The 22,433-nt window shown below is 46.9% G+C and overlaps 1 protein-coding gene across 5 annotated transcripts in view; it reads left to right on the forward strand.

Moving 5' to 3' along the window:
• The window catches only part of AGRN (agrin), a 243,119-nt gene that overhangs the window by 98,544 nt on the left and 122,142 nt on the right, over positions 1-22,433 (forward strand). For all 5 annotated transcript variants that reach the window (XM_083752360.1, XM_083752361.1, XM_083752362.1 and 2 more), the window contains one exon: positions 4,071-4,118. In XM_083752360.1, the coding sequence (XP_083608486.1) occupies positions 4,071-4,118 (48 nt within the window). The remainder of the gene's footprint in view (positions 1-4,070; positions 4,119-22,433) is intronic.

Genomic DNA, 22,433 nt, shown 5'->3' on the forward strand with positions numbered 1-22,433 from the left:
CCCGGGTTCAATTTCCAGGTAGAACTGGGGGAGGCTCTCTGCTGAAACCCAGGAAAGCAAATGTTAATCCTAACTCAGTAGAAGACAGCTTCCTGTGTTGTTTCCTACAAGACCTGTAGCTCAGTGGCGAAGCACCCTCTTACATGCAGATGTCGTCCCAGGTTAGGGTTAGAAGGATCACATACAGACGATGGGTAAGACCCTTCTCTACCAAAGCCCCCAAAAGCTGCTGCCAGACAGGGTAGACAGTACTGGGCTACAGGGACAAACACCTGGGGTAACGAGGCAGCCCCTTGCGTTTCCCAGTGCATCTCTGAATATCAAATGCTGAGGGCAAGCAGGAGGATAACCGGGGCTGCCTTCATGCACTGCTTGTGATCTTTCCAGAAGCGTCTGACTTGGCAGTGTTGGATACAGGGCGACGGACCTTTTGGTCTCATCTGGCATGGCATTCATCTTGCTTTCCTATCCCCAGATAAGTGGAATCGCTGCTCAAACACTTCCTTGGAGGAATCTACATTTACAGCCCCTAGAGCCTGAATGTGCTTATATTTAGTTGTGTGTGTGTGTGTGTGTTTAAGTGAAAGCTGATGTTCTCCGGGTATTGAATCTCATGTCCTAATGCATGGTGCTTTCTGTGCTGAGGGTGCATTGTGCGTAGCTCACAGCCCTGGTTAGGGAGGGGCAGTTACTAGTCCTGATGGCCAGATGGAACCTCCATGCCCAGATGCAGTATACTTCTGAATTGCCAGATGCTCAGGAGCAAACTAGAACAAAGCAAACAGATGCTAGGTGGGCCTTTGGGTCTGATCCATCGGGGCTCCTTTTGCGAGCCAAGGTGAGGGAGGGCTCTTGCCTTTGTGCCCTGCCTCTGAGCACCCCTGAGCCATTGGACTGGCCTCTGTGAGAACAGGAAACTGGACTAGATGGGTCTCATTCACCAGGGCCCTTCTTTACGTTTTTAATATTGCATTTCAAAGCACTTCTGCGAATCACAGCACTCGTTATCAATATAAAGTTCTGCCCAATGATGCTCAAAAGACGGCCCGCTCTTTCCGCCAACCTAAATTTTACCCGGTATGAAACCTCATTTTCCACTGCTTCATTTTCTCATACAATTTTGACAGACACATCCTGTATTGGCCCCTCCCCTCATAAATTTAAAGCGCTATTTTACAACTTCCAGCAGCCACGGCTTCCCCCAAATCATCCTGGAGAGTCTGTTTTTGTAAAGGGTCCTGAGATTTGTCAGGAGACCCCTCTACCCCTCTCAAAGCTACAGTTCCCAGAGTTTCCTGGGAAGAGGGAACAATTGTTAAACCACTCTTGAGAACTGTGTCTCTGTGAGGTGAATCAGTGTCTTGTCTCAGCACCCTGAAATGCAGCTCCCAGGGCTCTTTGGGGGAAGCTGTAGTTGCTTAAAATGGCATGATAGAGGTATAGCCCAGATCACGGGTGTAGTCAAGGGGGGGGCAGGGAGGGGCATTTGAAACTGAATCTCTGTGGGTGACAGAAACAGGGATTTGGAGCCAGGAGGCTTTGGGTGGCGAAATCTCCTCCCCATCACTTCTTTTTTCAGCTGTCCTCTCCCAATGTTGCTTACCGTCAACAAGCAACCCTCTGCTATTTTTGTTTGTAAAGCAGGGATGTGGGACCTCAGGCCTGGGGGCCACATGTGACATTCCATGCCCCTCTAATTGGCCCCTGAAACTCTCTTCAGACCGCACCCCCTCACTAGCCCTGCTCCAAACCCTCCTTGTCTATGTGTAGAAACTGGCCTATTATGCAAAGGTGAAATTTGCATTCCCTGCCCTGCCCACTTTAGCCTCTGGCTCCACCTACTGCTTGCATGCAGCCTTTGGGACCAGGCTACCCATGAGTAGTTCTTAATGACATCTTTTGACCAGAGTTCACACCTTTTGTCCTGGAAATCCCTAATCCTTTTTGGGTGGCAGCTCCCATCTTCCAGGCTTGGCTGGAAGTGATGGATATTTTGAGTCCCAATGATACCTTAGAGGGGCACCCTGTTGATTACCCTTGCTCCAATCCCACCTACATAAGAAAAGGAACAGTGTTCTGCACAAGCTCCAGGGCACCTTTGTCCTTCATTCTGACTTCACATGCCACAAGGCTGAGATCCTACCAAAGAAAATGGGGTCCCAGGCTCTACCCTTGTCTTGGATTTTCAAGGCTCGCCTCTGTTTTCTGAGAATCCTAAAGTGCTTCTTGTGCTGGATATAGAAGCAGACTGGGGTGTGGCAGTTAAGTGTGTGGGTGGCTTTTCTATCGAGACACAGCTATTTTATACCCAGCGTTGTACAAAATGCTGGGGGGGGGGGTGTACGCAAGTGTGTGTGGTCTGAGAGGAGATACAGACATACAGAAGCAGATGTGCAAATTTGACAGCTGTGGTTGGATTGTGACAACGGGTGTTAGCAGAGGACAAACATACACACCCTGGGAAAAGCTGTACTCGTTTTACATTTCTGGAGAGTGATCTCTTTTTATAGGATTGCTCTCTACAGGCACAACAGGGCATTCTCTGTGATGATGATTTAAATGCAGCCCCCCCCTCCAACCACTGGAAATAGTTAGTACTGCTGGGCACACCCAACTAATATCACAGCCAAGACGACTAGAGCCTTGATTTCTTACCAAACCCTGAAAAACAGGGTCTAAACATTGCAGTGGTAGACATGGGATATGTTAGCCTTTTTGTTTTTCTAACAAACTACTATGCTGTTCTTTCCAGATGTTGCCAAGTTGTATTTTTGACTCTGGTTTCTCCAAGACATGCTAGCTTTCTACACACAGGGTGGGCCGTATTCGAGCATGCATCTTTCCGCTTTTAAATTGGCCCGCGCTTGCTGCCCGAAGAGGGTCTTTACTCCTTGATTCTGCAGAACGAAAAAAAAGAGGTTCTTTTGGTCAGGGTTGTGGGGGTGGCAGTTTTAGTGCTGCTTATGCCTCTCCTGTCTTTTATGACACCCCCTCCTCTCCCAGCCTCCCCCAACCTAACTGGATAACAAGCGGCAGCTTTGCAAACACAGGTCACCAATCAACTCAAATGGCTTTGATGGATCAGTGTCTTGGGAGACCCTTGCACGATAGGTAATAAATAGTTTGATTTGCATCGCAGCTGGGGTCAGGAGGGGCCTTGACAGATTGACTTGCCCAAGGCAGCTGCTGTCACATCCCTTACCTCCCCCAGTGCTAGAAGAGAAATATATTTACTATTGGGTTTTTGTGTGTGCTTTTGTGTGTGGATACAAACACCGTCCCCTTAAGCATCAGTGTGCGTTTTTAAAATTCTGAATTAGCATCGGAGACGGGCATGGCTCCAAAAAAGGCTTACTTTTGGAGCCTTATTGACCTGCTCTCAAGGGAGCCTGCCCCTCTGCCTCTGCATGAGTGTCCGTCCTTGGTAGGCTTCTCCATTGGAAGGAATCAAGCCCAGAATGGGGCATCGTTCAGAGGCACAACAGATTTGCCTCTGTTTGAAGGCAAATCATATTTTGCCACATTGCTATACATCAGGAGGTCACCTCCGGACTACAACCTCCAGCATCTGTGACCATTGGCCATGCTGGCTAGGCTCTGCTGTTGAGAGGTGTGGTCCCACGGCAGCTGGGGGCCCCCCAGGATGGCTAACCCTGCTCTACATGATAATTGAATCCATGTATTACAGCTGCTGCAAAGACATGGCTGATTGGCAGGAAGCAGGTCCAGAACAGGTAGTCACTCAGGGAGGCAGCCAGCACCCTCATTTGTAGATTGGTGTTTAGGGCATACGGTTTGATAGTATGGAAGGATCCAGCTTTGGAGAAACCATTCCAGCTGCAGTCACAGCATGCTCACCTGGAAGTAAGTCCCTTTGCAGTCACTGGGACTTACTTCTGAGTTGATCTGCAGATCGTTGAGAGGGATTCGGAGTTCACCTTGATGTTTCTGAATACTGGTTTGTTACAGTGCCATGTGCAAGTGAGGAATAACAGCCAACAGCTCTGTGGCTCAAAGTGTTTTCTTGAATCTCTCAACTAATGCCACCCCCTCAATCTTTTGTTTTGCAGACAAACCAGGGTACTATTTTCCACAGCCGCTGCCGACGCCACAGGACGGTGAGTAGTGGGACTAAAGCAAATTCCAGATCTTATCCCTAACCTTTGGTTTTCTTGAAAGCTGTTCTGGTGGGGTTGATACCTCCTGCAAAGGAACACTCCTTTGACCCAGTGATCTATTTCCCTACCTCGTTGCTCCTGACTCCTCCCCCTTCCTCCCCACACGGAGCGAGCGCATCGTGCACCAATGTTCTGTCTGATACTGCTTTTGCCAGCTGGAGAGAAAAGACATTTCCCAGTAGTGGTAATCTAGGGAAAACACCTATATTTGTTGCAATGTGTGTGATGTTGTTAACATTGATGATTATACAATAGCGTGCTGACGTCAACAAGGTACTGGGCTAGGGGCCTGGGTTCAAATCTCTGTTCGCTGAGTGATTCTGGGGACCTCATTCTCTCCTGCCCTGGTGTACTTCACAGGGTTGTTGTGAGAATTTCAAATGTGGTAGGGGAAAGACTCTGTTGAACCCTCCGCCAACTGCTTGAATGACAGAGCAGCTTTAAAACAAATGTAAAAATCAAATGATTTATTTAAACTTTATGTACCAGAACCTCAGGCTTTGCTTAAGGTTCTCCCTGGTTTTTAAAAAAAGCGCCCAATATTTTAAAATATCTGTCTTTCAAAGTCTTCATTGATGCTTCTGCTACTCTGCTGCTGATGGCAATGATTAGTATCATGATACACTGTTTAAACCAGTCTTGGCTAAGCTGCTGCCCTGCAGATGTTTTGCACCACCAGCTCCCATCAGTCCTAGCCAACAGAGCTGTGAGATGCCAGTGCTGTCACCCAAAACTTCCAGAGGGCGCCAGGTTGGCAAAGACCGCCTTAAACCAATTAAAAGTCCACAGATCCCAGCCCTTTTGAAAAAAGAAGGAAAGAAAAGATAATACTCTTTTTGCTTTATGCGTGAGAGTCCCACTTTTCTGTCTTTCTCTGCAAGGCCAAACATCCTGTTCTCTGCCTTTCTGGAGCACTTTTCAGTGAAATTCCAATTTGACAAGCAACCCTATGAGGACAGAGATGAGGGCCCTTCACACATTTACAGAAGATGACTCTCTCCCACTGTCTCATTTGGTGAAGCTGCACACATCCTCTTGGGGTGATTCCCCCGGTGCATGGATGTGAGTTTGATGAAGATGCCTACTTCAGACATGATGGTGTGCAACCCTGTGTGCCTGCTGTATAAACACAGGCGCTCTGCAGTGCATGAATGCGATGCTGTCACTTCCCAAGGGCTGAGGAAGGCATTTGGACCTACCACCCCAATCTTGCCAACAGAAAACAACTCTCTAGCTATTGCATTACTTTTTCAACTGATGTCTAGGGATTATTGGCAGTTTATCCACAAACCAGAACAGTGAACAGTCCATTTGCAACAGCAGCAAGGAGACATGTGTTTGCGGGACAGAGAGCCCCCCCCCAGTAATTTTAGGGTACATTGTCTGCAACTGTAATCTCTATCCCTCTCCTCCAAGTTTTCTCCCCTTCCCATCATCTAGGATGCCACCCTTCCCTCTCCTTTCATTATACAGTGTCGCTCATCGCATCTTCCTGTGACCAAACTGTGTCTGTAGATTCCATGTACTGAGCGTACATTTCCTCCATGGAATGCAGTGGGAAAGCAGCTATTGAAAGTGGGGAAACGTAGGCTGGAATGAAATCTTGATGGGAGTGTGGGCTGAGCCAACATGGAGTTTTTGTGGGAGCATGGGCAAAGTCAGAATGGAATGTTTGGGGGGGGGCATGGGCGGAGTCAGAATGGATTCTTGGGGGGGAGCATGGGCGGAGTTAAAATGGATTCTTGGCGGGAGAATGGGCGGAATTAGAATTGAATCGGGGGGGAGCATGGGTGGAGTTAGAATGGAATCTTGGGGGGAGAATGGGTGGAATCAGAATGGAATCTTGGCGGGGACACGGGCGGAGTCAGAATGGAATCTGGGGGGCATGGGCGGAGTCAGAATGGAATCTTGGGGGTATGGGCGGAGTCAGAATGGAATCTAGGTGGGAGCATGGGCGGAGTCAAAATGGAATCTTGGGGGCATTGGCGGAGTAAAAATGGAATCTTGGTGGCGGTGTTTGCCGAATTTTCCGTCTTTTCTATCTTCCTTGTAAAGCCATGCAGCACAGTAAGAGGAAGCTGTATGTGGTAAGTGAGGTATCTTGGCTGTGTTCTGCACTTAGCTTTTCTGCCAGCCCATGTATATATACATGTATGTTAAATATAAATGTCATTTAAATTCACTGCTACTGCCAAAGCAAATCTACCTTGTGCACAGATAATGCACCAGGCGGGTCCCTAGCAGGCTGTGGTTTGCATTCATACAGCTTTTCCCTAATATCAGGATACATATATACGGCCTTAGCAAATTGCATCCACATGCCCACTGAACTGGCAAGAGATTGTTAATGGGTTTCTTGTATTCCCCTTGAAGAAAAAGAGAGCACTTTTGAAGTTTTGTGAGCCCTTGTCAAAATTATATGTTGTCTTTGAGTTTTGAAACCAAGAAGCATAGAGAAGACTTGTCATAATTGACAAAGAGGGAGAAGCGATGGTGATGGGTTTGAAACTGTAAAGTATTTCCACCCAGCCCCCACCCCAAGGTGAATTTAGATGATGGTGCAGAAGAGGAGGTACTGCAAAGACACTAGTGCAGGGGTCCCCAAACTAAGGCCCGTGGGCCGCATAAGGCCTGAAGGATTCGTTTATCCGGCCCACAGTAACCCCTGCCGCCCGCTCCCAGCGCTGCACTGTGTGGCTGCCCACTTCTGGGTCGGAGCAGCACTGGAAATAGCTTATGCGCATGCGCAAGCATTATTTCCGGTGCACATCCAGGTCGGAGGAGGCCCATGCACATGTGCACAAGCTATTTCCGGTGCTCCTCCGACCCAAAAGTGCGCCGGAAATAGCGTGCGCGCACACATAAGGGCACACACTCCCCCGCCCTTCAGCCCACCGTGCGATCGGCGCTTACCGAGGCACGGTAAGTTTGCTGACCCCTCCACTAGTGTGTTCCAGTCTTTGAAACTGTTACACTTTCAGCTGCTCGAGTTCTTGTCCCTGGCAATTTGGAGAATCTTTCAAATACCTGCAAAGTGTGCTTGGCAAGAGCTCAGAGCTGAGCTATCAAGAAGTTCAGTTTTAGCAGAGTATACCTGTATCAGTTTGAACAATTTGATGAGGATTTGTTAAAAATCAAGCTCTACTGTCATCTGGCAGTGGAGGACCTTCATCACTTAGCAAGGTTTGAGAAACACTCTGCAGGTGCCTTCCAGAGAAACTGAACTGTCCCTGCAAAGTGCAGATCAGTTTGCAGATGGGGCACATTTTTGTAGCAAAGTGTTTTGCTTGGTTCCCACCAGAGTCATTTGTTGGGCAGCTTAAACTGTCCATAAGTAATGGGGATTAAATCAAAAGTGATGAGGGCAAAGGTCAATTGAGGAGACAGGATTTCAAAATGGGGTGAAGGGATTATTGGGGTATCACTGCAGTGGGTGAGTGAGAAAAAGTGTTCCCTCCTGAATATTTATGACAGTAAGAGAAGCCTAGAACCAGAATGGAAAATGGCAGGTTTGGGGCGGAGCCCAAATGGAACCTGGTGGGTATGGGTGGAATCACAGGAAATACCAATTTACTTGTTTTTTAGACTCCACTGATGATTTTACCTGAGAATACTGTTTTTCAGATAGGTAAAATAGATGCTCGTTTGTAACTTTACATGCATTAGTCCCCTTACCCCCAATTCAAAGCATACTGGTGTTCAAAACAATTTAAAAAGCAGCAATCAACTAATGGTTTATTAATTCCTCTCCTTATCTTTTGTCAGAATGGGAAAGCGACGGATGCCATGATAAACAAAATGTGATTAATCTATAATTGGACCCAGGGTGTCTTGTTTAAAAATAAAAATGAACGTAGGTGTAGCTTGCATCTTGACGCTGTGAAATATTAATAAACCAAGCCTATCCAGATGACATGTTGCATTTTTTTTTTTAAAAAAAAACACATCTTGCCCTTATGTACTAGGCACAATCTCTTTCTGAGGAGGAGTCTGTAGCATATTGTGCCTCACATCTCTTGGCTTGCTGCGGAGCTGCTTTGCTTCTTGAAGAAAAACAACAGTATTGCCCTTTCTTTCCCCTTTTAAATTTAGGACAATCTTCCTTTTAATTTGCTGGGTGATCTTATCTTATGTGGAAATGCTACAACACTGGGTTGTGTGTGCAGATGCCTGGCATGTATTTGAGGCCCTGATGTGGTGTAGGCAAGGGGACAAGAGGACATGAGATGGAGACATCACAGACACTGCCCAAGAAGCACTTGCTTCCCCACTCCCCGCACACACACTAAACTTAGCTTCAGCAGGTGCAGCATTCTTCCCCAAGCAGCACCCATGAGGGCTAGAAGCTTGGTTCACATTTTTAAAAGCTAAGATCCTTGGCAGGGGAGCCAGATTCTGCACCAGGCTGCCAGTTGCAAAATGCCAGGATGGTGGTTCATTATGCACAATGAAGCAGCCCTCCCCAACTCCCCATGTCTCAGGTGGAGTCTCTAGTGCCCCGTGCTCAGAGATTTTGGCTGCAAATGCACCACATATCCTAGGAACTGTAGCTTGTGGCAAATTGTAGCTCTGCAATGGGCAAACTACAGGTCCCAGGAGTCTTGGAGGATGGGGGAGAATGTGCTTTAATATGTATGGTGTGCCTGCAGCCTCTGCCTTCAAACTGGACTCATCCTGCATCATGTGAAATTTCAGCTCTTGCCTTTTCCTCTCTCCAACTTGGCACATGTTAAGAACAGTTTACGTCAGGTTAACATAGCTGGTCCAGTGGGACACGGAACCCCCCCCCCCTTTTACCTTCCTTTTTTCGTGTAACCAAGGGCAACAAGGCACCATATCCACTTGAAAGACTGCAATAATTGTTAGTAAGGCTTCTTTTTTAAAAAATACTAATAATAGCAATAAAGGGGAATGGATTTACAAAACCAGGAGACCACACTGGCCTGCACATTTTGGGAGGAAGTGTTTTTATGACTTTTGTCTGCATAGATGATAACGGATGACAGCAGCAAGCATGGGTGGAAGCCCCTTGAGAAGAACTAAATTGGTAGCTTGGGGAAGCTGTTGCTGATACGGCCCATTTGTAAGGATGTGTAAGGATTTGCTTTATTGAGTTGGCAAGTGCGGTGGGGTGGCCAGAGCACAGGCGAGGAACCATTCCCAATGGGCTGCATTCTCCTCCCTTCTCAGCAACCTTCTGAGAGCCACATGACCATGGTGGGCGGGGCCAGAAGTAAAAGTGGGTGGGGCAGGGCATGCCCATTCGCTTGCCCCTCCTCTCTTGAACCAATCCACAAACAACCTGCTTGGTAAAGAAGCAGAAGGCAAGGGTTCCACATTGATATTCTTGCTTTCCATCCTTGGCAGGGATGGTGAGGAGAAACTACTACAAGCCCCACTCTTGCAGTGTGTATGTGTCGGTCACAGTGCTCCCCCACCCCGTACAAGGGCCTTGGAAACAACCCCAAAAAACCACTCTCCCCACGTGATTCACAGAAGCTGGCATTCCGAAGCAAACTGACTCTAGCAGCCGGATTCAGTCTGTCTTCCCCCTCTGGCCTTTACAAGTTGGAAGTGGTAATCCCAACCAATCTGATGCTGGAAAGGCAAAACCTTTCCATCTGTCAATCACCCAAGTCAAGCATAGCCACTGCAATGCCTTCCAGGTGTTTTGGACTCTCCTTTCTCCTCCTGCCTCATTTTCTTAATGAGCCTCTAAAAATAGGGGAGGCATTATATAAATAATCTTAACAAGCAGCTGCTACTAGCCTTATCCAAGCTGTGAATTTGTCCCGATCCCCTTTTAAAGCCACCCAAGGGCAGTATGATAAATAAGCCACCTTGAACCCAAGTCCGGGGGAAAGGCGGGATGTAAAAAATAAATATAATAATGGTGACAACAACAACAATAATATAAGAGAGCCCTGCAGCTGGATCTGGTCAAAAGGCCCATCTAGTCCAGTGTCCTGTGCTCCAAGTGGCCACCAGGTGTCCATTATAAGAAACCCACAAGCAGGACCTGAATCTAACATCACCTTTTTTCACCTGTGATTCCCAGCAACTGGTGTTCAGAGGCATATTGCCTCGGACAGAGGGAAAGCATTGCTAACATGGCTAGTAGCTGTCAATAGCCTTGTCCTCCCATAGGATCATAGAATCATAGAATTTGAGAGCTGGAAGGGACCCCATGGGTCATCTAGTCCAGCTCCCTGCAATGCAGGAATCTCAGCTAAATCATCCATGGCAAGTGACCATCCAACCTCTACTTGAAAACCTCCAAGGAAGGAGAGTCTATAGATTTGCCTAATCTTCTTTTCAAACCATCCATGTTGGTTGGCCATCACTGTCTCCTGTGGGAAGTGGATTTCATAGGGCTTCAGTGCAGAAAATGTAGTGGGCATGTTCTCTGTTCTTCCAGAGACCAGAAGCTATGGGTGGAAACTATGGAAGAAGCAGATTTCAGCTGAACGTTAGGAGGTGTTAGGAGGTGTTAGAAAATGGAACTGACTCTGCGTCAGGCAGGGATGGGCTTTCCTTCACTGTGGGGTTTGAAGCAGAGGCCAGCCGGCCATCTGACTCTGGGATGCCACCACCGCAAGGTCCTTTCATTCAGCTGTGGATTGATCTAAACGGCCTCGAAGGGTCCCTTTCAGTGATTCTAAGGAGCACTCTGGAGTTGAGAGCATCAACAGCCAGGGAAGCCAACGCCAAGGGTTGGTTTGCACACTTTCTCTCTGTGACACACACACACACACTTCCCGGCTTTCCTCCTAAATGAGGAATGAGCCAGGCTCGAAAAATATGGGTCACACACATGCGCGTGCGCACACACACAAAGTGTGCTTCAGCAGAATCTCGCGCTGCTGCTTTGCTAGGCGAGGAACTCTCTTGGGGCACAGTGAATGCCTTCTCTAATCGTGCCCTGCAGCTCTGGGTGAGCCTTCAGGGCACTTCAAATGTAGAGCTACTGGCGGCGGAGGAGAAGTTTAGTGAAAGTGGGGGTGCAGCCAGCCACAGAAGACTTGAGCGGGGGGTGTGTGTGTATGTATGTGTGAGCGGTTTCTAAAGAGAGGTGCTGCGATCGTTCCATCAACCTGCTTCCTTGGGCGTGCTGGCTTGTTTATCTACTGTGCGCAGGCGTTATCGATAATTAATGACGCCTCCGCGCTCATTTCCCAGGCTGTTTTCACACCCGGGTGGGCTCCTCTGATGTCTCAGCAGCCTGCTGCTATGCCATCCATTTTCCTGTCCTAATCCTTTTGGCCACCAGACCTGGCCCAGACTCTCCGCAGACTTGAGAGACCTAGGCTCTGAAGGTGCTTCCTTTTCCGACAACCGAGAGCAGTTCGCCAGACGTGTCGCAAAAGGAAGCTGAACCTCTCTATGCCGCACAGCCCTCAACAGATGTCCAAAGTTGGCAGTTTGGGGGCGGAGTGGGTGGGAAAGAAGCACCTTTGACAGCCGTAACACTGCTAGACCATTCGTTCATCTAGCTCAGTATTGTCTACACTGGCTGTCAGTAGCTCTCTAGGGTTTTGGGCAAGGGGGACTTCCAGCCGTACCTGGAGATGCCAGGGATTGAACCCAGGAGCTTCTTCATGCAAAGCACAAAGCCCTTCCTTAGTTTTATAGGAAGCTGCCGTATACTGTGTGGAATTCAACGCCACACTGTTCTGTCCATGCAAACCTTTCAACTTGTGCAGCTGATTAAACAATACCCCCCTCTCCCCCCCCCCGTGCTGCTCTGGGGAGTCTACTGAAACACACACCCTGAGCAAATTTTGGGGAGCGTGGTGGGAGGGGAGCAGAGAAAGCACAATTCCAGCAGCAGGTCTGTTTAGAGGTTTCCACTGACAAGGTTTCTCAGGTGAGAATCTGGCCCGCTGAGTCAAAGCATTGCCTGTCTTAATTCAGAATTGTCCCCACTGATTGGCAGAGGCTCTTAAGAGTTTCAGAGAAGGGACACCCGTGGGCATTGCTGGAGAAGCCAGGGATTTCAGCGGAAACATTCTTTCAATGCAGGTGCTCTAACCACTGAGCTGCAGCACCTCACCAACCCTAACTAACTCCATCTTGGGTAAGCTGTGGATACGTCATGGGGGCGCTTTCTTTCCTGCCCACACAACCGCATGTCGGAAGGCTCTGCAGAAAGGCCTCCTCTTTACAGCCTCATAAACCCTCTGCTCCTCCCAGCAGTGACGCAGGAGGTAAAGCAGAACCACTTGCTAAATTAAATATTGGAAAAACCACTGTCTCTTCCTTGTCAGCCCCATAAATACTGGGATTGTCGTCTGCCGCTAGCTAGCTTTGGGGGCATCCCGGGGCAAGGATGGGAGATGGTTTCTTTTTCACTCTCTCGCATTGAGAACCAGTTAACTGATTAAAAATGAAAGCCTTGTAAATTCTCCCTGCCCCGCTCTCTTCTTCCATTTTCTTTAGTGGTGTAATCAGGGCTTAGGTTGGCAGGCTGAGCTTTGGTTTCCTAGGGGTTGTGTGTGTGTGTTTACTTTGCCCTAATCGGCTAATTGATTAAATCTGCATATATTTGCATGTGGGGGAAAAATTGGTTTGAACCAAAGAGCCATTATATTTTTTATTGTTGAAGGATGCACACATGTATCATCTTAGGAGATGCACTCCCTATAGTGGGGGGACGCCTATGGCCCCCAGATCTTGTTGGACTTTGGGGTTCAGGGAGGATGGGAGATGTGGTTCAACAACATCTGGAGTGCCAGTGGTTTTACACCAGCGGTTCTCAAACCCTGGTGTAAAAGGTAGAGGCTTTTAATTCAATTTTTCTGCTCAGCATTGCAGCCCAGATTTGTATAATGACATAAGAAGAGCCTTTCTGAATGAGGCCAGTGGCCCATCTAGTCCAGCATCTTGTTCTCATTGTGGCCAACCAGATGCCTCTGGAAATCTTGACAGCAGGACTGGAACACAAGAGCACTCTCCTTTCTTGCAGTTTCCAGCAACTGGTATTCAGAAGCATTTTTGCCTCTGACCATGGAGGCAGATCAGTAGCCATTGATGGCTAGCAGCCATTGATGGCCTTATCCTTAGATTTGTCTAATCCCCTTTGAAAACCATCCAAGCTGGTGGCCATCACTGCCTCCTGCGGGAGTGAGTTCCAGAGTTCAGCAGTGCACAGTGTGAAGACTGTAGCTCTCAAGGGCAACAGGCTGAGGTCTTTCCTAGCCCTACCTGAAGATGCTGGGGACCGAATCTGGGGCCTTTTGCATGCAAGATATGTGTTGGGATACCATCTTTCTGAACCCATGCCTTCCCTGCCAGAACACCTCTGTTCACTGAAGCTCATCCTCTCCCCTCAGCACCACATGAAGCCATCCTCTTAGCCAAACAGAACATTTCTCTCCCGTCAGAGCGGCTGCACTGATCTTCCACATTCGCTCACCACCCCTTTTCCCCCTCAGGAGTTGGAATGATCATGAATATTCTATGAGCGCTCACAAGATTGCTTAATACAGATTAATGACCTTCTTAGCAGGCTTTAACCACTTCTTTGGGCACCCACACCACGGTGCTTCGGTCGGGTGCTATATTTTGTGGGCTCCCCGTGCTCCCCCCCCCATCTACACTCCAAAATAACACATAAAGGGATCTGTAAGTGTTTCTAGTCTGCAGTTTTAATAATTGCCGGAACACTTCAGGGCGATAAAGCTGGAAGTGAAAATGCAGAGTAACGATCGGGACTGTCCTTCAAATCCTGTGGGAGACTGTCGTTATAGTGTTTTCCAAAGTTTAGATGCAGTTGGGCTCAGTTTTTTCTTCTTCTGGGTTTAAAATTCAAAGCATGCTTCATTCTCAGACTCCAAAAGGTATTCTTGGGATTTCTTGATTGACTCCCAACATGTTGAGTAGGCATCTCATTGCAGTTGTGGGATGGGCCAATCAATACTGCCTCCTGTGGGCCTGGTCTCCCCTTTATCCATCCCCCAGGGCTCAGAAATGGGTCTCTTCCTTCTGGGCACTCAGTCCTTCATTTGGAAATTGCTGCTACTTGCTTCTGTCACAGGCACGTCAGAAGCTGCCAGACCAGACTATTATACAGGCTGAAATATATGTCTCATCTAGGTTGATGTTGTCTGCTCTGACTGGCAGTGGCTCCCTTGGGTTACAGGCAGAGAAGGTGCCTTTTCTGTCACCTAATACCTGGTTCTGTTTTTAACAGGAGATGCTAGAGATTGAACCTGGGACCTTCTGCATGCAAAGCAGACTCTCTCCCACTGAGCTATGGTCCTTTTCTTAAGACACAGAAACATAGGAATTTGCTTTATGCAGAACCAGGCCACAAGTCCATCCAGCTCAGGGTTGTCTTCTCTGATGGGAAGCATCTGTCCAGAATTTCAGACGGGGAATAATTCCCATTCCTACCTTGAGATGCCAGGGATCGAAACCAAGCCCTTCTGCATACAAAGCGGATATTCTCCCACCGATCTGTGGCCCCTTTTTGAGATTTTAATCAAAGATCTTTTGGTCCATGGGGGATGTTTATCTAAGCTTCCTCATCGCTGTTGCTGTTCCTTTAAAAAAAGAAAAAAGAAGAGGAAAAATCGATTTAATCACATTTATATTTAAATGGCTCAGAACTTCAACAGGGATTGTAGTAATTCCACAGCCTCAGACATTTCTGCAGGCTGGTCTGTGATCAACTAATGCATGGTAATGCAGTCCCGTGAGCTGCTGCTGGGAATCAGGTAGCGTGAATTTTTCTAAGCAATGAAGATCTACACCCCATCAGGACTACACATTTAAAGTACTGTTATACTACTTTAAACAGTCACGACCTCCCCCAAAGTATCCTGGGAACTGTAGTTCGTGAAGGGTGCTGAGAGTTGTTAGGAAACCCCTATTACCCTTACAGAGCTACAATTCCCAGAGTTTCCTGGGAAGAGGGATTGATCATTAGGCTACTCTGGAAATAGCAACTTTCTGAGGCGAACTGGGGTCTCCTTACAGCACCCTGCAGCTTTAACAAACTACACCTCCCAGGATTTATTGGGGGAAGCCGTGGCCTTGAAGTGGCATGATACATCTTTAAACGGATGATTGTGGTTGTTTGGGGTTGTGTCCCATGCTACTCAGAGGGTAAGGGGTCTGCTTTGAGTAGAACTTAGTTGGAACAACCCTTGATCATCTGGGTCAGCTCTCTTTAAGGGATCAATTCAGAGGGTTGAATCCAGACGCAGGGAAAAAGCTATGCAGAAATGTAGTTGATTCCATCCCTGGCATTATCATTCGTAATGCAAAGTTTGCATTATTGTCCTTGTGTTGGTTTTGTGCCTGAGCTGTTTTGCATGGGCATCTGCCCAGAAGAGCATAATTTTGTATACTTCAAAGCAGTTAACAAATGGAATAAAACAATAAAGTTATCATTTTTTTTTAAAAAAAGTTGAAAGCTTTAACCCTTAAAACCCCCTGATGAAAAGCAATATAAATGCTAGGAGCACACAAAGGCAAAAATGCCTTCTGTCAGGACGGTGACCTGCCCCGGCCAAAGGACAGCAGGTGTGTGGGACAGATGAATGTCCTGATGAGACAGAGCAGGAGATGGGAGTGGTTATTTGAGTCAATGCTATCCTAAAGGATTAGGAGCTCAGCCGAGCAGTGGCCAAAACCCTTCTCTTCCCACGCCTGCCTAAGAAGCGAAGACCTTTCCTTTCCCAAAAGTGCCCTCAAGAGGAGAAATTCCTTTGTGGCAATCGTACTTGTGACTGGAGTTCCTAAGGAGGAAATGCAACAGGCAGGATGGATAGGAGGACCATTTATATTGGGGAGTTCCATTTTCTTCTCCTTGCCAGTATCTTTAGCTCTGACCCTTCTGTTTCCTCCGCATTAAGCCTCTCCCAGCTGACCTCCTTCCCCCAGAGGGGAGAGGTCACGCCGGCCCTCTCTGGGGCCTTAAAGAGAGGAGCATCAGCCTGGCTTATCGTCAAAGCCGCGTCTGTCTGAGAGAATTTGTTATGTGGAAAACTGACGCAGGTGGACACAGCAGCCCTGAGGCCTTAGCAAGATGGATTACTGCTGGGGTGGATCAATTTCTTCACTCAAGCTGCTGGAAGTCAGCGGCAGACACTTCAAAAGCCATGTGGATATCTGAGCGTGTGAGTGTGTGTTTGCTAGCTGCCGCTGGGAATATGGAGAAAAAGGGCTGGCGAGCAGCAGAGAAGGAAAAAGGGCCACGGAGCGTCTGCACTCCATTAAACCAGCAGCGGCGGTCGCCTCCCCCCCTCCTTCCCCTGGCCGTGAATTCACTTGGCAGAACACGACAGATCGCATTCGCCTGTGTCAGAGAAGAAATAGGCTGGGATTAGTCTGCAAAGCCTACGGGAGGAAAATAGATTGATCAGTTTGCATGTTTGATTCTCTCTCTCTCACACACACTGCTATTTTTTTTTTTATTAAAGTTAGATTTCTTTTTTGTCTTTTGAATAGCCTCCCTCTCAACTGATTGGGTTTTGATCCTTGCTGTCCCCAAAGGAGACGTGCGGAGGAATGGGTCGCCAATCTAATCGGGGTTGCCTTTCCATCAAACTGGGGAGCGGCATAGAAAGACGCACCATACCAAGTCAGAACATTGCTCCATCTAGCTCAGTATTGTATACCCTGACTGGCAGCAGCTCTCCAGGAGTCTCTCGCAGTCCTACCTGGAGATGCCATTGGGGATTGACCCTTGGACCCTCTGCAGGCATTATAGGTGCTCTGGCGCTAGGCTACAGCCTTCCTCCATTTTGATACTCCATTATCTTGGGATAAAGAGCCCTTGAATTCAAGCACTTACTTGTTTTACCTCAGGAGCAGGGAACATTTTCCTCCCACACCCCTGAGGGCCGCATCCCCTCCTTCACAGCCTTTCAGGGGCCGCATGAGTGTTGGGCTGGTTCAGAATCAGAAGTGGGCGGAGTCACATACCTGACTCCTTTCTTTGTACAGCAGTGGTACCTTGGGTTACAGACGCTTCAGGTTACAGACTCCGCTAACCCAGAAATAGTACCTCGGGTTAAGAACTTTGCTTCAGGATGAGAACAGAAATCGCGCAGCGGCAGCAGGAGGCCCCATTAGCTAAAGTGGTACCTCAGGTTAAGAACAATTTCAGGTTAAGAACGGACCTCCAGAACGAATTAAGTTCTTAACCCAAAGTACCACTGTATTTTAGCCGCTACAAAATGCAGAGCTTTCTACATTGTTGGGTGAGGACGACAACCTCTGGCCAAATATGCTAATCTTTGGCCTGTGAGGCCATTTACCCCCCTCTAAGCCACACCCATCTTTGAATCACGAATGACGTCAGCTGACAGGTGGGAGAGCTGGGTTAAACTTCTGCGTTGGCTGAACGCACCTGTTCCCAGCAGGATTTAAGCCCCCGCTCATCAGCTTATGAGTGGGGTGGGCGTGTGTGAAATCCTGCTCGGTTTGACTACGCTGCCTGTTTCCTGTGTGCAGCTATAGCAAGCACCCTGGAGGTTTTAATTTTTTTTTTTAATGTATCAGCTGTGAGAGGGTCTTCTCCCACACGTAGTCAGTGCTTTCAAAAGGCAAGTCTCTTTCTCCCCATCCTGCGCCAGCTGAGAAGGAGGAGGAGGGGAGAAAGAACCACCCAGCCAACCCTGTGCCCAAAGTGCCAAGCAGAAGACTGGCCAACACGCCTTGCTCTGTGGTTCGCTTGCACTAGCTGTTGGGCACTTGGAAACCCCACACAAGGGATTTTGACAGGTGGGCAGGACAACCCGCCTGCCACGGTATGTGTTGTGATGATGTCATGTGATTGACTGGTGGGCTGGCCAGAAAGGTTCCCCTACTTGTTCTGCACAAGGTATGATTGCTGTTGAAGGACGGGCTGAAAAGCAGTTTGTAGGGCTGGTGAGGGGTGTGGCCTGCTCTGGGGGTGTGGCCTAAGGAAGAGTTCCAAGGGCCATGTAGAGAGGCCCAGAGGGCCACATTCCCTGCTTTACATGCAGATTTAGACAGTTCTAATCTCATGTTTGCAGGAAAGCCATTGAAACAGGCAATGCAAATGTCTTACACCTCCCTGCCATACCTAAATGCTTGAAACTGCTCTCTGTGATGTGCGGAAAAAGCCACGATGAACAGAAATCTTTTTTTGAAGTAGTAGTAGTAGTAGTAATTAGGGCATATCTTCTCTGGAGAATGAGGCTAGGAGGAGAGATCCTTCTCCTGGTACAGTATTTATTTTCCTCCAGGACCAAAATATTACCAGACATTTTCCAGCATCAGACACCTTGGTTGTAGCACGAAGGCAGGTGTAAATGTTTGAAGAAATTAATTAATTAGTTAATTAATTAGTAAATTTCATGGCTGTTGAGTGGCAGGTCATTTTCAAAGCTTGGAAGCATTATTCAGATGATAGGTTTATCAATAGGTCATCCACAGGCACTCCTTAATTATCGATCTGAACTACAAGTGTTCAGTGTTGACTCCTATAGTCATCTGATACTAGTCCTATTCCATTAAAGCTAATGGAAATGATCAACTTAGGTCCATTAATTCTACTCTACGTAGAACATACAGTTTATGGTTACAATCCCAGGTGTTATTTGGGAGTAGGGTTACTTTGGGAACCCCCCTCTCCCTATGAGGCTACCTTTACTGCCATTCTCACCATCTGCTCCTCAGCCTTCTTTCTGCTATTAATTTCAAAGGTTTCTACTCTGAGTAAGATTATCATTGGGTACAACCCTGCCTTTTTCCTTTGCCTGTTACCGTCTCCTCTGTCTGCTGAGGGGGTCCCCTTCTTAATGAAAACATCAGACACTGGATTCTGATAACAAGGGCATTCTTCATTCAGGTGTTGCTTTCCAACTGTGTAACTTGCAAACTTACCCAGAGTCCTAGCTTGGGAACCTTCCAGAAGTCATGCAAACCTGTCTGTTTGAGCTAATCTTAGGAGCTATGCAAAGAAAGCCCCTGGGGGAAATTCCAGTGAATTTCTTGAAATTTTGGGCACAGCCACCACCATACCTTTAAAACGATATCATACCACTTTAAACAGTCAAAGCTTCCCCCAAAGAATTCTGGCAGCTGTAGTCTGTTAAGAGTACTGAGAGCTGTTAGGGGACTCTGCGTAGAACTACAATTCCCAGTACGACTTAACAATCTGCCCTTCCCAGGCCAGGGAACTCTTGGAACTGCGGTATAACTATTATACCACAACATAGAAAGGGTTGATTTCTCTCTCTGAGGGTGAGCAAGAAAGATCTTCTTGCCTGGCATTCTGCTGTTTCCGGGGATGAAGAAGCCCTTTCCCAGAGAGAAGATGTCCATTGCCACAGGGCTGGTGTTCAGCACCTGTTTCTGACACTATGGATCACTAGGAGCTCATATTGGATTGTATTAATTGTTGGGTGTGTTTATTTGGTCCCCCCTCCCATTGGCCTTACTTATATGCTGTTGTGTTTTTGGTATGATTATGGCGAGTGTAACATTTGCTGGTTTTTTAATACTGTTCTTATTGTGATCTGCGTTGGACTCAGCATTGTTGTCAGAAAAGTGGAATGTAAATATCAAAACCAAATTGAATGGTGCGGATGTGGCCTTTATTATCATTTGGGGGGACGGCGGAGGAAGAGGCAGGAATTTATCTTTCCCGAGCCTTTAGGATAGAGGCGGGCTATAAATCTAACTAATAGGCACAGGCTAAAAAAGGCTGATGACCTCCGTCTTAACAGTCTGTGCTCCCACGCGATGGTGAGTTTGCAAACTTTTTTTTTTTTTCCCAAAATGATTTTTATTTAGTTTTCCATCCATCACAAAAGAGACAAGACAATAAAGAAAACATACAACACGTATAGTTTCAGGCTCTTAATTTCATGGTCCTTACTCTCCCGACTTCCTCGTACCTCCCCTTTCTGCATTCTCATGTCGAAATAGTTAATTAGCAAATCCCTCCCTTTTTTTCAAATTGATTATACAAATTGTTCAGATTCTTCCACTTAACCATTATCGCTATTAACCCCTATTTTTCTCATTCAACATCAATCTAGCATTCACTGATTTTAGAATATTTCTTTAAATAGTCTTTAAATTTTTTCCAATCTTCTTCCGCCGTTGCTCTTCCCTGGTCTCGAATTCTGCTCGTCATCTCTGCCAAGCCCATGTAATCCATCACTTTCATCTGCCACTCTTCCACGGTGGGTAAATCTTGTGTCTTCCAGTACTTTGCTATAAGAATTCTTGCTGCTGTTGTGGCATACATAAAAAAGGTTCTATCCTTCTTTACAACCAATTGGCCGACTATGCCCAGGAGAAAGGCCTCTGGTTTCTTAGGGAAAGTGTACCTAAGTACTTTTTTCAGTTCATTATAGATCAGTTCCCAGAAAGCCTTAATCCTTGGGCACGTCCACCAAAGGTGGAAGAATGTTCCCTCCCTTTCTTTACACTTCCAACATTTGTTCTCGGGCGAATGATAAATTTTTGCAAGCTTGACTGGGGTTATGTACCACCTATAAATCATTTTCATAATATTTTCTCTCAAGGCACTACATGCCGTAAATTTCATCCCGGTGGTCCATAACTTTTCCCAGTCAGCAAACATTATGTCATGGCCAATATCCTGCGCCCATTTAATCATTGCAGATTTAACCATTTCATCTTGTGTATTCCATTTCAACAACAAGTTATACATTTTTGACAAGTTCTTAGTACTAGGTTCTAGCAATTCAGTTTCTAGTTTTGATTTTTCCACCTGGAAGCCAACTTTCCTGTCTAGTTTAAAAGCTTCCATTATCTGATAATAATGCAGCCAATCTCTCACTTTCCCTTTTAACTTCTCAAAACTTTGCAATTTCAGTCTGTCTCCTTCTTGTTCCAAAATTTCCCAATATCTCGGCCAGTTAACCTCCATGTTTAGTTTTTTAATAGCTTTTGCCTCCATTGGCGACAACCACCTTGGAGTTTTACTTTCCAACAAATCTTTATATCTAATCCAGACATTATATAATGCTTTTCTGACAATATGATTTTTAAAACCTTTATGAACTTTTGCCTTGTCGTACCACAGGTATGCATGCCATCCAAAAAGATTGTCATAACCTTCTAAATCCAAAACATCAGAATTTTCTAGAAGTAGCCATTCTTTCAACCAGCAAAAAGCTGCTGATTCATAATACAATTTAAGGTCTGGCAGGGCAAATCCGCCCCTTTCTTTCGAATCAGTTAATATCTTAAATTTTATTCTAGGCTTCTTGCCCTGCCAGACAAACTTAGAAATATCTTTCTGCCATTTCTTAAAACAATCCATCTTATCCACTATTTGCAATGTTTGGAACAAAAACAACATTCTAGGCAAACTTTGTTCCCTCTGGAACGGAGTCTTGACAGTTGCTGGTGAAGGAGGCTTGTCCAGGATGGAATATTGCTTGAAGCAATGAGCTCATTATCCTCCTTAGCTGTGCAGCCTTACCTGGCTCCTTGTCAAAATCAGATACTGTGTTTGAGGTGCTCTGCCTCTTCCCTTCCCTTCTCTTCTTTCTTTCTCCTCTTCTCTCTCTCTCCCTCCAGAATGCAGCATGAGACAAATCCCCCCTCAAGGAATTCAGAATGATGTCTCTGGGGACGTCCCCCCCCCCAAAAAAAAATTGAAGGGGTACTCTCTTAAGGTCTCTTTGCAAAACAGTCCTTAACCGTGCCCTGGTTTTCTTTGCACATGTGGGTTGACTTTGCACAGCTCCTGTTGACTTCAGCAAAGTCTGAACACAAGAACTTCCCAGCAGACGGTAACCTTTTGTTAATTGGTGTGTGCAAAAGCGATGCCTTTCGGTTTACCCACTTCAGACACCAACATTTCTGTTTATTTCTTGCTATGTTTTAGCCTCACCCTTCTTCCCAAGAAGCTCAGGCTAGAAATCATAGGCTCCCCCTGCCACCCTCACTGCTATTTTGTCCTCACAACAACCCTGTGAGGTAGGCTATCACCAGAGCTAACGACCGGCTTACGGCCACCACTGGTGAGTTTCATGGCTGAGCAGAGATTTGAACCCTGCTCTCCCTGGCTGCAGTCGCAGAATTCTGCCCAATATACATGAGCTCCATGTGGGTTGTTTTTGGTTTTTTTTAGACTGTCTTGTGTATCTGCATGTGTTGGGCTAGTCCCTTCAGATATTCTTGAAGTTGACATTATCCTTTAATGTCAAGCACAGAGCAGTGTTTCGTAGGTGGTGTTTCCTGAATTAAAATTGGATGCCTCTTTCTTGGCCACACCCCAAAATGTTTTCTTTT

The sequence above is a fragment of the Podarcis gaigeae genome, assembly GCF_964106915.1.
Source record: "Podarcis gaigeae genome assembly, chromosome: 8".
Lineage (NCBI taxonomy): Eukaryota > Metazoa > Chordata > Lepidosauria > Squamata > Lacertidae > Podarcis > Podarcis gaigeae.